The sequence below is a fragment of the Lineus longissimus genome, chromosome 4, assembly GCF_910592395.1.
Source record: "Lineus longissimus chromosome 4, tnLinLong1.2, whole genome shotgun sequence".
Classification (NCBI taxonomy): Eukaryota; Metazoa; Nemertea; class Pilidiophora; order Heteronemertea; family Lineidae; genus Lineus; species Lineus longissimus.
The window spans coordinates 12,605,783-12,626,122 of record NC_088311.1 but is presented as its reverse complement, the minus strand read 5'-3'; the positions used below and the strand labels follow the sequence as shown (position 1 = coordinate 12,626,122).

General features: G+C 42.4%; 1 protein-coding gene across 2 annotated transcripts in view; it reads left to right on the top strand.

Annotated features, from left to right (window-relative positions):
• The first annotated feature begins 546 nt into the window (after positions 1 to 546).
• Positions 547 to 20,340, top strand: part of LOC135485868 (ras-related protein Rab-10-like) — a 143,782-nt gene continuing 123,988 nt past the window's right edge. Inside the window, exon 1 of one of the 2 annotated variants that reach the window (XM_064768205.1) lies at positions 547 to 699. In XM_064768205.1, coding sequence (XP_064624275.1) covers positions 573 to 699 — 127 coding nt within the window. In that variant the 5' untranslated portion in view covers positions 547 to 572. Of the gene's footprint in view, positions 700 to 1,595; positions 1,798 to 20,340 lie in introns of those variants that run through there. The other variant, XM_064768206.1, reaches the window with a different exon arrangement.

The window sequence follows — 20,340 nt, the reverse complement described above, 5'->3', positions numbered from 1 at the left end:
AGTGTCTTGGTAACTCAACCAAGGTCCTCCGCCTCGGGTTCAATTCCTTAAACAAAGTAAATAGAATTACAAATTAATGATCTGAATTATTAACATGCTAAACCACACCACTCTGTAGGTCGTATGCGCACATGACCTAGGCCTACACGTTTTTGTTTTCGCTCTACGAGCGATACAGGTCTACAAACATGACTAAGGCCATTTATACCGCAAGTGGTTCTTTAAACTTTGTTTGTACAGTAACATACGCGCTATTTTCACCGGAGGAAATGCTTGCCAACCCGTTCTGAGGAATCAGTAGCCACCGGATGATATGCTATTGCTATGATGTTGATTCGCGCATGAACTATTTAAAATTCCTGTAAAATGTAGGCTGCACCAAAGTTTTAAAATTTATGATTCATTGTGGCTGGTTGATTTAAAGGGTCAGTTCCGACTTTTCCGCCCTGCTTTTCCGGCGGGCTAGCGTTTAATGTTTATACTCAAGATTTTCGCAGTCATCGGCGAACAAGGTAGTTTTCGCCATATTGAAAATTGTATTGACTTTCTTCAAATGGGCGAAGACTCACGAAATGGCAAAGAAAACATATGATTTACTATTCAAACTCTTGTTGATTGGTGATTCTGGTGTGGGGAAAACATGCCTGCTATTCCGATTTTCAGATGACGCCTTCAATACCACATTTATTTCCACGATAGGTGAGAAATCCAATAAAAACATGAAAATCATGAAGAAAAAAACCGGTCATCCTGAACACTAAACAGCGTCCACCAGCATCCACCAGCATCCACCAGCGTCCACCAGCGTCCACCTATGCCCACCAGGTTTCAAGTCGGGTATAAAGTCATCAAAATAAAATTTAGTAGCCATAATAAAAGAAAGTACACCATAAAACACACTTCCTGAAAATCTCGTGACACTTCGTGACTTCAATGTAGGCCTAATTAAACTATTTAAGTCTAAGATCAGGGAGATCACCCGAAGAATCAAAATCCTGAACTGTTTGCAATTCATGCCAAGTCCAGTTTCCGAGTCATCTAGTATTCCTGGGTTCCGAGTCCCTGGCATACCTAAATGTTTTAGTATTTAACGGATGCGTACATTCGGATCTAGAGATACTTTGCCTGCTAGTGCTATGGGCTGATTTCACTTCAGGTACCTTAATAAGCTTATCTCGGCTAAGATGGTGTGACGTAGCAAACGATCAATAAGCAGGCAAGAAAAACAAAAGCTTTTCCCCTATTGTAGCCTATCAGATGCACCCTTTAAGTTCCCCAAGATCCGAATGCACAAGTTGAATTGGATTAGAACTTCTAAATTGCGTCTTTGAAAGAAGTGCTGTTTTCCTAGACGACCAATCATGGGATCGGAACTCGGGAATACGAAATGACTCGGAACCTGGATTTGGCACATAGTTCAGGATTTTGATTCTCCGGGTTGGAGATGTCGTCTAAAATCACAAGGCTCCTGTGTAATATTGGGAAGCCCTATCATTTCCTCCAAGTTAAATCCAACATGGTTGCCGACGGGGTGGTGGACGCTGGTACATTTTAGACAACGACTCTCTATCTAGCACGCAAATGTCATGAAACGATAAGGAAATGTGGACAATGTCCTGCTTATTTCGTTTATGACCATTAGATTTTATTTTGATGACTTTAAATATGCTTTTAATCCTGGTGGACGCTGTTTAGTATGACCCAAAAAAACAATATCTGATATCTGTCGGTAGGAGCAATCCTTCAATCCCCCAGTTTAGGCCATACCCTTCTTGATGAACAAATTCTTGTCTCCAGGTAAACATTCAATCTAATGTACAGTGCCTGGTAATGGATACCAGTCCATGCCAGGAAACGGGCACGATCACGCCCGCAAACGCCCGTAAACTACTCCGCACGAGCGCTATACATAATGCCCGCCGGACACTTAAGGGGCGCGTGCCGTGCCGCCCGTCATAAAAAAACACCGGCGCGATAACGCCCGCCGATTCCAAGCACGATCGTGATTCATTTCCCGGTATCCAGAGTTCCATTTCGCGGAAATCTAGAGTCTTACTCAACGCGGTAATTATGCCGTTTAGCGCTGGGTACACGCCAGGCTGTACACTTCGCATAGTTGGCGGTTGCTGCAGTGGGCGGTAATGGCATATCGAATCAGGATGGAACTAAGCATTACAAAGTGGATTGTAGGCGTTTTGAGAATGTTTCTTCGCCGGGAGTTGGCTGCAAAAAGTGCATAGCAGATAAAACTAGTTTTTTTGTCCAAATTCCTTGTTCATAATGTAATAAATTGCCATGCCCGATGGGCAGCATGACTTAGTCCTGCGACTTGCCCAGAAATTTTTTACTGTGGAATTGTTTACAGGCATCTCATGCGGCCGCAGGCGTGATCGCGCCCGTTTCCTGGCAGTAGTTTGCGGGCACAGGCGTGATCACGGGCGCGGGCGTGATCGCACCCGTTTACTGGCATGGCCCGCCCGCTGGACAGCTGGCGGGAGTGAAAAAAATAGTGCCCGTGGTAAGGGTTGCGGGAGTAACTGATGGTGCCCGTGGATTTTTCTCATGGCAGGCACTGGGATACAAGGTCCCACATGCCTGGTTTGGATACGAGGTCAATTTCCAACACTAACAGGCCTTGTGTCCAGGGCCCATATTCATAAAAGTTCTTAACTAAAAGTGCTATAAAACCCTAAGTGGTCAACTTCCCAAAGTTCCCCACCTAAAATGGGATTCATAAAACTACTCAGCACCCTACTTGGCCAGGTTGACCGCTTAATTTCGAGCATCTTCAAACTTCAAACGACGCATCAGGTACCCGTGTCATATTTATGGGCCCCAGACCAACAGTCTGGGGACCATATTAAGATTGCTGGAAGTTCTACATTCTTCTACATCTGTTCACCCACAAACATTATTGTGAGTGTTCTCTAAAACACCTAAATAAACCAAAAATCTTTCTTCCGTATACCACCAAACATAACCTCAACCATTCAATGTCACCAAAGACTTTTTGAAATTTGGATAATTTTGATGACTTTGAAGCGTTTTTATGCGCCGATTTTTCTGATTTGCTTTCAAATCTCCGGCACGACACGTACATTAGCATATAAGCTCCGCCCCGTAATGGTGACGCCATATCCTCATGCATCATGGCGGCGGTATCTCTTTGCCGAGTGGGGGATCCCCCGAAGTGGCGAGCTGTCGAGTATTTTGAGCAAAGAACGACGGTTGAATATAGCAATAAAATAAAGGAATAGCCTTAAATGCTTATCGATGATCCATCCTGCCCATCTGAAAAGGTTAGGGTGTTGTTTAAATGTTATTGAGCGTGTGATTTTGAGAAAGCGCGAGCGTGCTTGTCCGGAAATAGATCATCCGCGAAACGGAATAGACTTCAATCCTCCATACGTGTACTGTGTGGGCCCGTGGGGGCTTTCAAATTTGCTGACAAGCAAATTTCAAATTTCTAGTAATCTCTTGTATCTTAGTTATTCATATTCTGTCAAAAGTATAAAAAAGGATTTAATTGAATTGTCATCTCAAAACAAAACGTGGTACAGTAGACCTCACCTTAGTCGAACCTATTGGGACCATATATTTTTTTTCGACTTACACAAAGTCTACTTAGGTGATGATTATTCAAAAGAAAAGCATGAAATTTGCTTCAACTTAATCAGATCTCGGCATATGCAAGTTCAACTTTGGAAAGGTTGACTGTATCTTCAATTTTCATGACACGGCATACCTTTTCAAATGACAAATCAATTATTCCTAAATTGACCAAAGCAGCTGTTCCTGCCATGAAAACCACCACCACTAGCCAAATCTGAGGAAAACCAGATGCTGCTACTATGTTAGTCCTATGGACAACTCCAAAATACAGAAGTACTTGATTTAATCCCACAAAGCAACTACCTTCTTTGCTCTTCTACCCAGGTGCCTCCCTACCTCACAACTTCCATTGTACATCTTCACACCTCCCTCAACCATAATTAGTGGGGACCATTCAATTTGCTGCCAAGCAAATTCATAGTTCTAGTTCTTTTTGATTTCTGCCAATAAATTAATTCATTATTCATTGATCGTGGATATTCAATAGTGCAAATTACAAGGCATTTTCAGTGCACAATTGTATCGTCTTTACCCGGGGATGTTAAGGTTAAAAAATGGCGTCATGAGCTAAGGCCCAATGGATACCCATAATGATAACCTCGTCCCCTTTCCGACGTCTCAAAATATCTCCACTCATGAAACGAAGGTCCTAGAATCCAAAGACTGTATGCAGTCGATCGACCACACCGATAACACCGTGAAATTGAAGAATCTGATAATAAAAACAGATAATTGAGAAGTGTCATCTCGTTTCAGAAATTTGGTTCAGTGAGGTTGATACCTCCGCATTTACCTGACTCGTGGTTGGTTGGGAAATGTTGAAGGTATCACCAGTATGACCTGTATGATCCGAAAGCTTAAAAATTGTTGCCAGAGAGGTGCAAGCAGTTTTAACTCGGGAGGCAACGCGTAATTCCTCCTAGTTTCCGATTCGAGGTCATCCCTCAGGCCTCACTAGAATAATGTTTACTGATCAACCGATATCGCTGATATAATTATAAGTCGTTTTAGAAGTCCTGTGGATGGAGGTGATCAAGAAAAACCCTTTCCCTGCAAATTGCACGCCTGTGTGCAATTTCATTTTGCCTTTTTCGCGATATGACCTACTTTCTGGCCTCCAGGCGGCCTTCTTGGAAATTGTTTTTGGCTCACCGTTAGGGGAGTCTATACGATAGCCCTGTGTCCGTCGTCGTCGTTGTCGTCCGTATCCTGTGTGGCACGTTTCTTAACCGCTTGTGCTATGAACTTAAACTTTGTACACATGACCCCCTAGGTCAGAGGTACTCTGACACTGAATTTCGGTCCGGTCTGGTTCATGACTTGGCCACCAGGGGGCTAAAACTTTAAACATAAAAAGTGTTATATGTCTCTTATTAATGATCCGTTTTCAATAAAAATTTTATGGTAGGTACTCCTAGCAAGGATACATCACATATCATACGGGTTTTTGATTTGACCTACTTTTTCAGGTCACAGAGGTCAAATGGCGTAAATTGGCCGTTAGTAACGATGGCACGTTTCTAAACTGCATTGACTATTGATCCCAAATTTGGTACACATTAACCCCTTAGTCAGGTGATCTCAGGGACCGAAGTTTGGTCCAATATGATTCACCACTTGACCACCAGGGGGCAAAATCCAAAAACCTTAAAAATGTGATTATTCCTTAACTTCTTGCCCGATTGCCACCAATTTGATATCATGGGTACATCTAACCACCATACAGTATATGTCACACAGGTTTTTAATTTGACCTTCTTGTCAAGGTCACAGAGGTCAAATGGCGTAAATTCGCCGTCAGGCCGTAACTATGGCACGTTTCTTAACTGCAATGACTATTGATCACAAATTAAGTACACATGTACCCCTTGGTCAGGTGATCTCAGGTACCGAAGTTTGGTGCGATCTGATTTGCCGTTTGGCCTCCAGGGAGGGGGCCAAATCCTTAATTCTTCAAAATGCCATTATTCCTAGTAATGACTTGCCCGATTGGCACCAATTTTATATCATAGGTACATCTAATTCTAACAACCATTCAATGTGTCACCCGGGTCTTCTTTGATTTGACCTACTTTTCAAGGTCGCAGAGGTCGAATGTACTGTAAATTGGCCATTTTGGGGAAATTGTAATTGCTTGGACCTACATCAAATCTAACACTACATGACAAAATACCATGCTCTTTATCCATCTTTCCTCCACATGAGGTGAGCACAATGGCCCTGGCCATTTCATTTTGCCTTTTTGAAGCAAATGGTTGTACCTAGAGTGATGAAATTTTTATGGTGGGTGTACCTAATAAGGTTGAATGACATATCACCCGGGTTTTTGATTTGATGTACTTTTAAGGTCACAGCTGGTCAAAGTTCACTAAATCACCGATAGGTGGCACATTTCGTTTCTATTTGAGCTAGAAGGTTCTAAACTTTTGAGGACATGTATCTAGGGACCCTCTAATTCTACCCCAAAAATTTGTCCCGCTCGGTCTTCAAATATGGCCGCCAGGCGGCCATCTTGAAAATTAAACCAAGTCGGATTGCAACCAAATTTCATGTGATTGTATATCTATGTACTCTCTACAACATCCCTGATTTTCACTCATAATATGGCCGCTAGGTGGCCATCTTGAAAATTAAACAGTCCTATTACCTCGAAACTAATGATCGCTTTGCAACCAAACTTCATGTGATTATGTATTCAATATCCCTAATTTTCAGTCAAATCCCATGACAAATATGGCCGCCAGGCCGCCATCTTTAAAATCCAACTAAGTCCAATTAGTAGAATTACTCCAAAACTGTTGAACAGATGTCTACTACTTTCCATTCAATAACCCTGAAATTCAGTCAACTTTATAACCAAAATGCTATTCTTAAATGGTACCGGTAATTTTCTTTGGTGCCATTGAGCCGAGAAGAATAATATTATTCAATGGAATCAAAACTGGTGAAACTAGCCAGAAACTGTTCTCCAATCCACTGCAAATGACATGCATTACATTACCCCAGGTGAGCGCATGGTCCCTGGACCATTTCATTATTGCTTCACAATTGTCAAAGCCCAAAAACAGTCAATGTTATGTTTCTGGTTTCATTGTCAACTGAAAATGGATGCAGTCATGCCGGTTTTTGGCTCATCGTCTAGGTGAGTCTATACAATACCTCATTGTCCGTCCGTATTTCAAAAACAGTGGCAAGTTTCTGAACCGCTAGGGCTATGAACTTGAAACTTTGTACACAGGACCCCTCAGGTCAGGCGACCTCTGACAATGAATTTCAGTCTGATCTGATTCTTAACTTGGCCACCAGGGGGCCAGAAAGTGGAAACCTAAAAAGTGTGATATCTCTCTTAGTCTTATGAGTGACCCGTTTTCCATAACATTTTTATGGTAGGTACTCCTAGCAAGGATACATCACATATCCTATGGGTTTTTGATTTGACCTAATTTTCAAGGTCACAGAGGTCAAATGGCGTAAATTCGCCGTCAGGCCGTAACTATGGCACGTTTCTTAACTGCAATGACTATTGATCACAAATTAAGTACACATGTACCCCTTGGTCAGGTGATCTCAGGTACCGAAGTTTGGTGCGATCTGATTTGCCGTTTGGCCTCCAGGGAGGGGGCCAAATCCTTAATTCTTCAAAATGCCATTATTCCTAGTAATGACTTGCCCGATTGGCACCAATTTTATATCATAGGTACATCTAATTCTAACAACCATTCAATGTGTCACCCGGGTCTTCTTTGATTTGACCTACTTTTCAAGGTCGCAGAGGTCGAATGTACTGTAAATTGGCCATTTTGGGGAAATTGTAATTGCTTGGACCTACATCAAATCTAACACTACATGACAAAATACCATGCTCTTTATCCATCTTTCCTCCACATGAGGTGAGCACAATGGCCCTGGCCATTTCATTTTGCCTTTTTGAAGCAAATGGTTGTACCTAGAGTGATGAAATTTTTATGGTGGGTGTACCTAATAAGGTTGAATGACATATCACCCGGGTTTTTGATTTGATGTACTTTTAAGGTCACAGCTGGTCAAAGTTCACTAAATCACCGATAGGTGGCACATTTCGTTTCTATTTGAGCTAGAAGGTTCTAAACTTTTGAGGACATGTATCTAGGGACCCTCTAATTCTACCCCAAAAATTTGTCCCGCTCGGTCTTCAAATATGGCCGCCAGGCGGCCATCTTGAAAATTAAACCAAGTCGGATTGCAACCAAATTTCATGTGATTGTATATCTATGTACTCTCTACAACATCCCTGATTTTCACTCATAATATGGCCGCTAGGTGGCCATCTTGAAAATTAAACAGTCCTATTACCTCGAAACTAATGATCGCTTTGCAACCAAACTTCATGTGATTATGTATTCAATATCCCTAATTTTCAGTCAAATCCCATGACAAATATGGCCGCCAGGCCGCCATCTTTAAAATCCAACTAAGTCCAATTAGTAGAATTACTCCAAAACTGTTGAACAGATGTCTACTACTTTCCATTCAATAACCCTGAAATTCAGTCAACTTTATAACCAAAATGCTATTCTTAAATGGTACCGGTAATTTTCTTTGGTGCCATTGAGCCGAGAAGAATAATATTATTCAATGGAATCAAAACTGGTGAAACTAGCCAGAAACTGTTCTCCAATCCACTGCAAATGACATGCATTACATTACCCCAGGTGAGCGCATGGTCCCTGGACCATTTCATTATTGCTTCACAATTGTCAAAGCCCAAAAACAGTCAATGTTATGTGTCTGGTTTCATTGTCAACTGAAAATGGATGCAGTCATGCCGGTTTTTGGCTCATCGTCTAGGTGAGTCTATACAATACCTCATTGTCCGTCCGTATTTCAAAAACAGTGGCAAGTTTCTGAACCGCTAGGGCTATGAACTTGAAACTTTGTACACAGGACCCCTCAGGTCAGGCGACCTCTGACAATGAATTTCAGTCTGATCTGATTCTTAACTTGGCCACCAGGGGGCCAGAAAGTGGAAACCTAAAAAGTGTGATATCTCTCTTAGTCTTATGAGTGACCCGTTTTCCATAACATTTTTATGGTAGGTACTCCTAGCAAGGATACATCACATATCCTATGGGTTTTTGATTTGACCTAATTTTCAAGGTCACAGAGGTCAAATGGTGTAAATTGGCCGTTTGGGTGTAACTGTGGCACGTTTCTTAACCGCTAAAGTTATGAACTCGATATTTGGTGCACATGACTCCCTTTGTCATATTACCGCAGACACCGAATTTCGTTCTGGTCTGATTTTTGACTTGGCCATAAGGGGGGGGGCCAAAAGTAAAAAAGGGAAAGGGTGCAAATTGCTAATAAGTGACTTGTTTTCGATTAAATTTTTATGGTAGCAAGGATACATCACATATCCTATGGGTTTTTGATTTGACCTAATTTTCAAGGTCACAGAGGTCAAATGGTGTAAATTGGCCGTTTGGGTGTAACTGTGGCACGTTTCTTAACCGCTAAAGCTATGAACTTGAAATTTGGTACACATGACTCCCTATGTCATGTAACCTCTATGAATTTCGGTCTGATCTGATTCTTGGGGGCCAGGGCCCGTATTCATAAAGCTACTTAAGTCAAAGTGAGGCACCTAAAATGCATCTTAAGTTTAGGTGGGGTACTTACCGTATTTTGCTGCGTATAAAACGCACCGGGGTATAAAGCGCACCCATTGAGTCCGTAGACAAAATCCAGACATAAGGTGCACCTACGTATCACACGCAGTACATTTTACATACTACAGGTATACACAATGTACTGCGTTCCTCTTTCTTATCTCACTACAGCGGTAGTCTTGCTCGTACTGGATATAACCGATAAAGCTTTTCTCATTAAGAGAAAAACTGTGTTGTGCTCAACTACAATTTCGTGTGTTGACACGTGGTGTTAAATCATGGCGGCACACGATCAGCTGATTTATCGATTTGGATTTATCTCGCATCTACGCTCTGAATATTGCCGCTAAGGACCCTCAAAAACATTTATAGAAGTAACTGAAATGATAATGAGGATACTAATATGTATTGCGTACAGAACAGGCGAGTTAGCATCGGTGAACTATGCAAAGTGCATCGATATTCCCGATTTTTCTTTCGTGCAAAAATATAAAATGCGCCGACTTGGTTGCGAGCCAAAAAAGCTGTCAAAAGAAATGAGTTGATGGAAAAAATCTTGTGATCATTCGGTGGCTTCCTAGGGCTAGGCCATAGATAACACGCACCTTCGTATAACGCGCACCCCCCGATTTTAGGGCTTTCTTGGGTCAAAAAGCTGCGCCTTATACGCAGCAAAATACGGTACTTAAAATAAGTCATATTCATAAATATGCTTAAGTCAGGTTGCCCACTCAAATCGAATCTTAGATTTGAGACACCTCCGGGGCAGTCTTAACTCTAAGTGGACTGGTTCTTTCAATTCATTTTTAGCACGGCGCTCATCAGAGATGAGTTTGTTGATGTTGGCTTGGCAACATGAAATTGCACACAGGCGTGCAATTCGCAGGGAAAGGGTTTTTCGTGATCGCCTCCATCCACAAGACTTCTAAAACGACTTATAATTATATCAGCGATATCGCTTTGATTGGCAATTCTAAAATACCTTGGTACCGTAAAGTCAACTTTTATTTTTAAATGGAAAATGCATAAGCCTCGTTCTGAGAGTGGAGTGTTTTGGACACGCAACCAAGATGCTCTACCAAAGTTCCCTCGGGTTGCACTAAAATGTGGAAACCATGCACACAGCTCACTTCAGAAGTTTGAGGCTCTCAAAACACTGCTTCAAACACAAATCAGCCAAGGAAGCATCAACCACCCTAAGTTTTTTAATGAGCACTACACATATTTGCTGAGAAAAATGCTCCAAATAGCCCATTTGCGCGGATTTTAGCATCACTTGAGCGAGCCGATGCGGACTTCCTATGCACGCTGCCGTAACATAATGTAAACAACGGCGCTACCGGCGCTCCGGGCAGGCGATGGATGGAATTTGCCAAATTCGCACATATTCAAGTTATTTTCGTGGCCTATCTTTTTAAGTTTGGGGGATTTTAGAATAGAAATTGAACCCTCGGCTTCGGACCTTGGTTGAGTTACCAAGACACTCTCGGGTGGAGCTAAAATTTCGTCCAAACCCTCGCCTATCGGCTCGGGTTTGGACTGTATTTTAGCTCCACCCTCGAGTGTCTTGGTAACTCAACCAAGGTCCTCCGCTTCGGGTTCAATTCCTCAAACATTATTCTTGTGAGGGATGACCACGGATCGGAAACTAGGAGGAATTACGCGCTGCCTCCTGAGTTAAAACTGCTTGCGTCTCTCCGGTTTACAATTTTTACCCTTTCGGATCATTCCAACAGCTGGTGATACTGTCAACATTTCCAAACCAACCACGAGTCGAGTAATTGCGAAGGTGACAACCTAACTGAACCAAATTTCTGAACCAAGATGACACTCCTCAATTATCTGTTTTTAGCTCATCTCTTAGCAGAGGTGAGCTTATCCCATACCGTGGCGTCCGTCGTCGTCGTCGTCGTCGTCGTCGTCGTCGTCGTCGGTCGTCGTCCGTCATTCGTTAGCAGGGCACGTTTCGTAAGTGTTAGAGCTATTGAGTTGAAACTTGGTACACATGTACCCTTATGTAATGACACCTTGGAGACCAAGTTTCGGTCCGATTTGTTTCATGGTTTGGCCACCAGGGGGCCAAAAGTTAAAAGTTAAAATATGCAATATCTCCCTTAATAGTAGTCGGGAAATTTTGAAAAAAATATAGTAGGTACTTCTAGCAAAGGTGCATCATATATCCTCCGGGTTTTTGATTTGACCTCCTTTTCAAGGTCACAGAGGTCAAATGGTATAAATTGGCCGTTAGGATGTAACGATGGCACGTTTCTAAACTGCAATGACTATTGATACCAAATTTGGTACACATTTACCCCTTAGTCAGGTGATCTCAGTGACCGAAGTTTGGTCCAATATGATTCACCACTTGACCACCAGGGGGCAAAATCCAAAAACCTTAAAAATTTGATTATTCCTTAACTTCTTGCCGGATTGCCACCAATTTGATATCATGGGTACATCTAACCACCATACTGTATATGTCACACAGGTTTTTAATTTGACCTTCTTGTCAAGGTCACAGAGGTCAAATGGCGTAAATTCGCCGTCAGGCCGTAACTATGGCACGTTTCTTAACTGCAATGACTATTGATCACAAATTAAGTACACATGTACCCCTTGGTCAGGTGATCTTAGGTACCGAAGTTTAGTGCGATCTGATTTGCCGTTTGGCGTCCAGGGAGGGGGCCAAATCCTAAATTCTTCAAAATGCCATTATTCCTAGTAATGACTTGCCCGATTGGCACCAATTTTATATCATAGGTACATCTAATTCTAACAACCATTCAATGTGTCACCCGGGTCTTCTTTGATTTGACCTACTTTTCAAGGTCACAGAGGTCGAATGTACTGTAAATTTGCCATTTTGGGGAAATTGTAATTGCTTGGACCTACATCAAACCTAACACTACATGACACAATACCATGCTCTTTATCCATCTTTCCTCCACATGAGGTGAGCACAATGGCCCTGGTCATTTCATTATTATCATATTCTTCGATTTCACGGTGTTATCAGTGTGGTCGATCGAATGCCTACAGTACTTGGGTTCTAGGACCTTCGTTTCATGAGTGGAGATAATATGAGACGTTGGGAAGGGGATGAGGTCATCCTTAGGGGTATCCATTGCTGCCTTAGCTAATGACGCCATTTTTGAACACTAACATCCCTGGGCAACGACGATACAATAGTGTACAGAAAAATGATTGGTAATTTGCACTATTGAACACCCACGATCAATGAATAATGATATAATTTATAGGCAGAAATCAACAAAAAATGTGACACGGGTACCTCATGCGTCGTTTGAAGAAAGATAAGTGTTACACTCAAACTTAAGCGGTCAACCTGGCTAAGTGGGGCGCTGAGTAGTTTTATCAATCCCATTTTAGGTTGGGAACTTTGGGAAGTTTACCACTTAGGGTTTTATAGCACTTGAGTTAAGAACTTTTATGAATATGGGCCCAGAAGTTGAAACCTAAAAAGTGTGATATCTCTCTTATGAGTGACACATTGTCGATAAAATGTTATGTTTAATGCAATTTATTTATAATTTTTATGCCTCCGCTTTAGCGAAAGCGACCCCCCGAAGGCATTATGTTTTCAGGTTTTCCGTACGTCCGTACGTCTGTCCGTACGTCAGGCCGTCCCGACCAAACTTTTGGTGTCCGTTAATTTAATGGAGAACGATTGAGCAGATTGATTACATTTTTGGATGACCAGTATGGCCACCATGGCAGCCATCTTGATTTTGGTGTCCGTTAATTTAGCGGAGAACGATTGAGCAGATTGATTACATTTTTGGATGGTACATTTGTACATACTGGGGGAACGTTGCTTTCGAAGCTCGGCGTCATTGGATGACCAGTATGGCCGCCATGGCAGCCATCTTGATTTTGGTGTCCGTCAATTAAACGGAGAACGATTGAGCAGATTGATTACATTTTTGGATGGTACATTTGTACATACTGGGGTAACGTTGCTTTCGAAACTCGACGTCACCGGATGACCAGTATGTCCGCCATGGCAGCCATCTTGATTTTGGTGTCCGTCAATTTAACGGAGAACGATTGAGAAGATTGATTACATTTTTGGATGGTACATTTGTACATACTGGGGGAACGTTGCTTTCGAAACTCGGCGTAATCGGATGACCAGTATGGCCTCCATGGCAGCCATCTTGATTTTGGTGTCCGTCAATTAAACGGAGAACGATTGAGCAGATTGATTACCGGTACATTTTTGGATGGTACATTTGTACATACTGGGGGAACGTTGCTTTCGAAACTCGGCGTCATCAGATGACCAGTAGGGCCGCCATGGCAGCCATCTTGATTTTGGTGTCCGTTAATTTAACGGAGAACGAGTGAGCAGATTGATTACATTTTTGGATGGTACATTTGTACATACTAGGGGAACGTTGCTTTCGAAACTCGGCGTCATCAAAGATTGAGCAGATTGATTACATCTTTAGCTCAGCTGACAAAGTCAGCGGAGCTAGTCAAATAGCTATTCAATTGGTGTTCGTCCTTCCATCCATCCTTCCATCCAGCCATCTGTAGACAAAGTTGGGCATTTTGTAATCATATTCATACAACCGAGGCACTTCAAATCTAGTCTTGCTTATAAACACCGCAGAAAATGTTGCTTACGGAAAAAAATTTGGGCGATTCGACTCAAATTCAGCTCTATTCCAGCTGATAAAAGCTTGAAATAAAGTTGAAAAGGACTTCATGATACAGAAGTTTTGATATAAAATAGATCAGTGTCGATTTATATCACCAGTTGGCGGTAGTGAGCAAAACTGTTGTTTGACCCCGGATGACCCCGCTTTAAATTTCCCGCCGAGGTTACCTGGAGAACTATCATCAAGAAAATGGCGGCGACCTTTTTATTTCTACCGGAGCGATGATTTGTAAGTGACAAATTTTCTTATTTAAGCCTTTACGGAAATGTATTTTGGTACGAAACTTCAAACGTTTATAGAAAAGATCAACGAGAATGTGTTCAAATGCCCTCATAACGATGAGTTCAACGGAATTTGGTAAAAACAACCTTCGAATGGAGTCAACTTTCTTTGCGAAATTGAAGCGACGACCTCATTATTTATCGTAATTTATGCAGATCTGAGTCCAGCTGATGGGTGATGTTCTGATTTGTGTTCAAACTATTGGAAACTTCGGAAATTAGTTCTATTAATTCTACTATTCTGCAGGAGTATATTATAGCCATTGATGTTGACAGCTAAAAGCACGAAAACTTTGTTGTTAATCGTCGGGGCCGATTGATATGTGGTTGTGCGTCCAAGGCGATTAGGTCATTCAGTTAGGCCTAGTTTGAGAAAGATCATGATCATAAAGATGCGTGTTGTGTTATCATAACCGGAAAATAAGTTGAAGTTATTATTAGTACTACGATTCTTACATGAGTAAAAAGTTGACGTTTTAAGCAACACAATAATGTTACTCCCGTAAAAAAACTGTCGATTCTCCTTACCACAGAAGCCAAGCCATTGCTGTTATAGTGTTAAGTTATGCAGGGGCTTAATCAATTACCTGCACTCCCTGTGGGGTGAATAACATTACCTTTTGAACAGCTGGCTGTAGGGGGATGATTGGAACTGCCGGTATACCTGCTGACCTGCTGAACCCAGGTTAAATGTTATTTTCAATCCACGATTGCAGGTCACCTGATTTTCGAGATTTCGCGGGAAATGAAATTGTAAACAAACGCATGTGTGCAGTTCAAATGTAAACAAAAATGTATTTTTGGTACTTTTGGTTGCTGGACTTGGGTTTTCCTGCAGTTAGGAGCTGGGGTCAAATTGGTGGTCAATTGTTTATGGGTGCTGTTTTAGTCGGAGGTAGCCCTTGATTATGAAGGGATTTTCAAATTAAGGTGACCATGGTCTTTTTATGTGCTCACCACAGCTTTCAATACTTGATGTATATGAAGAGGTGTGCGGAACCTGACATGGCCTTACCAAGGAGCTCCTCACGGTGCTGAACTTCTAGCTTGCCTGTCGACTAAGTGCCTTTTTGGCCGAGACATTGCTACATGTAGGAGGAGCACGCATTTTAAATTTATAGTAGTGATAGTACAGTTGGTTCGAGCCATTTGGAAGCCGACATGTGAAGGCCTATCTGGGTTCTCCTTCTTCTCCGTATAAAAAGGGGCATATTGCTGACTAAGGAACAAGGCATATTGACATTGCCTCATCATCTTTATCGGACCAATTGATATACTTTTATATTCACGCAAACATCACGCCATTTCAGGGTCCGAGTCTGTGGACAATTGGTTTGATCAATTGTGACCAGTTGTGACTTCATCTTTTACCAAGGACAGAGGACAGACATTGACTATCAGCAGTAGTACTAAGCTGCTGTCATTTTACATTAGTACAGACTCAGAATAGCTTTGAAACTTCACTAAATTGAACACTAGTTTCATTAGCTAAATTATCCTTAACGGTGGCGCCGTCTATTAATGAACTCTCGCTTCACACACGCCACGCGCACTGAAGAACGTGTCAATAAAACACTCGTCTCGGGCCAATTAAAAAGGCACTGTACAGTAACAGTGCAACCTAAAGAGTCTATACTATCATTACTTTTAGTTACCTCTATCCCAGCCTTATCTCTTTCTTATTTTTGTAATAATACATGATTGAAGTTCGAAGGTGTCTAAAATTGTAAGCGCCACGGTGGGCGGAAATGGCAAATGCGCATGCTCGCTAATTAGTCTGCGCGAAAACAACAAGGGGCGCCAAATTTGAAATACTAAATGATTAACATAAATCTCTGACCGTCACACACCCCACCTAAATTGTTGTGACGTTACAATGAGCAATTTACCATACTGACAAACATTAACTTCACCGACATGATACAGCAAGTTTCCACAAAAATAGTTCAGTTCAGCTTTAAAAACTTACTCTACAATAACATACATGTACATGTGTGTACAGACATAATTATCAAAAAGGAAGTTTCTCTTTATGAAACACGAAGCAGCTACCCTTACAAACGGATACAAATATAGTATCTATAAATCATGATAACAGGTCAGTTTTGACTACCTGACTCTTTTAGACAATAAAAATATTTAGCTACTCCAACTCTAGCCAGTTACACATCCTTACTAACACATTGCCTCAACCTACTGGTTTTACACTCCACTGAGAGCATTAAATAAGTAAATTGGATGACAGCTCCCAGTATTATCACTCAACCGAAATCCAAGGCAAAATTTAGCCTTATCTATGAACTTCATTCCTAACACAAATAAAAATATCCAATCATCTCTACTATGAATAAAACTAAATGCCTTAGCTTATAACACTCGTGCCCTTATAAACTATAAGCAATACTGAAAACATGGAATACATGCCGCTTAAATTGTCTCTAAAATTAGGCATGATATACTGTAAGTCACATAACTCGAGTCAAGTTTTACCTAGCACAAGAAATCGCAAATCATAACCACTCCAAAGTCTATTAATGTCTATCAAAAAGACAACATTGAAGATCATACCAGTAGGTCGGACTGATCACTTTGCGCGCACAAGGACAAGTCTACCTCTGAACACCATCAACCAGTTTCCCCGCGCAGCAGTAAGACCAATTTATGAATGGGTCTCTCGAATGTCCCTTTACCAACTCTCAGTTTGACCTTTCTCACAAGACCATCTCGTCCTGGACTGGTTGCTATCACACGTCCCAAAGGCCAGTCACATCGAGCTTGGTCTTCATCAATCACCAAAACAATGTCATTTATCATCACGTTCCTTGTGGGGTTTACCCACTTCTTCCTCTCCTGCAATGTCGGAAGAAAATCGGTTCTCCACTGTTGCCAAAATTGGTTGGCCATGGCCTGGACACGACGCCATCGACGACGACAATACAAATCCTCCCTCACAAAATGGCCAGGGGGTGGCATCACAACTTAGGCCTTCAAGGTTAGAAGTTGGCTCCGACCCAGCGGCTGTGGTGAGTTTGGATCCTCTGCATCTATGAAGGTAAGCGGCCGGCTGTTGACAATTGCTTCTACTTCTGTCATCAAAGTATGCAACAGCTCATCATCTAACTGGTGACCAGTTTTAAGGAGGAGACCATTGAGAACACTTCTGACCGACCTGATCATCCTTTCCCAAACTCCCCCCATGTGGCTGGCGTGGGGGACATTCATGTCGAATTCAACTAATTCACAATTGTCTTTCAAGAATTGTTCTGTGATCTTTGCTTTGTTCATCTCGGCCAAGGCAACAGAGAGCTCATTTTTTCCCCCGACAAAATTCGTACCCCGATCACATCGTAGTTTTCTAACAGAACCCCTTCGGCATACAAACCGGCGGTATGCATTTAGAAATGTGTCTGTATCCAACGAGTTAGCAATCTCAAGATGGACGGCCCTGGACGCTAAACATGTGAAAAGTACACCCCACCGTTTTAGGGTGCTGCGTTTCTCTCTGATAGTAAATGGACCAAAGTAATCGACTCCAGAGTATGTGAATGCTCCAATTGACTCCATGCGGTCCTCAGGCAAGTCAGCCATTCTTTGCGCAAGCGGTGCACCACGGAGTTTGATACATGAAACACACTTCATTATGTAACTTGTGACAACAGATCTTGCCCCCATTATCCAATATCCTGCCTGTCTTATGCTGTTGAGAGTTATACCACGACCAGGGTGTCCATTCATCCTGTGATAATGCCCAACTATCAAGTGTGTCACGTGTCCATGACGGGGTAACAACACTGGATGCTTCTCATCCTTTGACATGGAAGAGTTCTTCAATCTACCTCCGACCCTGAGGATAGCATTTTCATCCAGGAATGGATCCAATGCTGCTAGTGGACTGTTTTTCCCAACTCCTTGGTTTCCCTCTGTCTCTAGTTTCTTCAACTCAATGGGAAAGGCGCATTCCTGAACAAGACGAATGATTTGAGCTTCTGCCTCTTGAATACCTTACTTTTAACTTCTCTGTTCGGGGTGTGACCTTCATCTACTTTCCCTGTGCATCGTCTCTTCAACAATGCGATGGCTCTTTTGAGGGACATCCAACTGGAGAACGACTCAAATCTGTCAATCATGTTTGGATTGGGTGCCTTCTTTACATCTGTCTGCAGGACTGTCACGGATCTCTTGACTTCAGGGTCTGATGGAGACAGCTTAACTTGAGTTTCTACTGCAGAGGGGAGTTCTAGCTTAGAAAGGAAGTCAGGACCCTTCCACCAGAGCGCACTATCCATCAACTCTCCAGCAGTGGTGCCACGCGAGGCAAGATCCGCGGGATTGATGTCAGTGGCAACATGTCTCCACTGTCCTGGGCTTGTAAAGTCTCTTATTTGCTGAACTCGATTCGCAATGAAGGCGTGAAAACGCTTAGAGTCATTTGAAATGTATCCCAGAACAACATTACTATCACTGTAGTAAAACTGTGTCAAGTTTTCTATCTTAAGCTCATGCGCAAGGAATTCACCAACTTTTACAGAAGCCACTGCAGCACTCAATTCCAACCTAGGAATCGTCACAGTCTTTGCAGGAGTTACACGCGACTTTGACATGACCAATTGGGTTTCTACTTCATCATTACTACTGACCACACGCAAATAGCTACACTGACCATATCCCAACATGCTGGCGTCTGAAAAGTTGTGTAGTTCTACTGTTTTTGCCTTGCTGAGTTCCTGTGAAGTGTACGTCCTGGGAATTTTCAATTTTGCCAAGTGTGGGAGTTGATGTCACCATTCTTCCCACTTCATTCTGAGATCTTGAGGGACAGGCTCATCCCAATCTGCACCTTGTTTACAAAGTTCTTTTAAGATTTGTTTTCCAACCAAGATAAAAGGCGATACAAGACCCAAAAGATCAAACACAGATGAAACATAGAAAGGATCCCCCTCCGTGTTAGTGGATTGTCCTTCAGCTGCACCCTGAAATTGAAAGTGTCAGACTCAATGCACCACAATATTCCTAAAGTGCGTTCCACTGGCAAGCTGTCTCTACACAAATCAAGGGTCTGTATCCCTTTTCCACGCTCGGAGGGTGGAATAGCAGCCAGGACTTGCTTGTCGCTTGACATCACCTTGTGCAGTCTGAAACCACCCTGATTACAGATTCCTATGGCGCCCTCTATCATGTTTACTGTGTCTTTGGGATTCCCATTTTGGATGAACATCCATCGTCAACGTAGAAATCGTTACGGACAAAGTCGGCCGATTCCTTTCCGTAGACTGCTTCATGATCCGAGGCGGCTCTTTTTAAGGCAAAGTTCGCACATCCTGGTGAGCTTGTGGCACCGAAGAGGTGCACAGTCATGCGATATTCCTTTGGAGCATTGTTCAGGTTGCCTCCTTCCCACCAGAGAAAACGCAGAAGATTGCGATGTTCAACATTTACGCCGACTTGATGGAACATTCCTTCGATGTCACATGTTATCGGAATCTGACCCTTGCGGAAACGACAGAGTACACCAGCTAGATTGTTCGTCATGTCAGGGCCCTGTAACAAATGCCTAATGAGAACCTCTCCTGCGAATTCAGCAGAACAATCAAAGACCACACGGATTTTTGACGGTTTGTGTGGGTGATAAACCCCATGGTGGGGGATGTACCATACCTTCCCATTTTTTACATCGATTTCCTCCTTGGGGACAGGTTCAGCATGACCCTTTGCTATCAGGGTATCCATAAAGACTGTGTAGTCCTTCTTATAACCAGGGTCCTTGATCATTTTTCTTTTCAAACTGATGGCCCGCTTTTCTGCCATGGATCTGTTATTTAGCACACTAACATCGGCGCCTTGCAAAGGCAAAGGCATTTCATAATGACCGTCGCTTCTTTTGTGTATCCCTTCAGTAACTATTTTCATGAACAGGTTGTCTTTAAATGACAACCGTTCGAAGGCACATGATGCCGGTTCGTTGAATTCGAATTCAAACATCTTAGCGTCTTCACGCGGGCTAACTTCCTTGACACGTGTTTGAAATGCAAAGTGACTAACCTGAACCAATTGACAGCTACTGCAGTTCGTTTTACAATTGCCACTACACTGAGATTTTCCCATGACACCAACAAC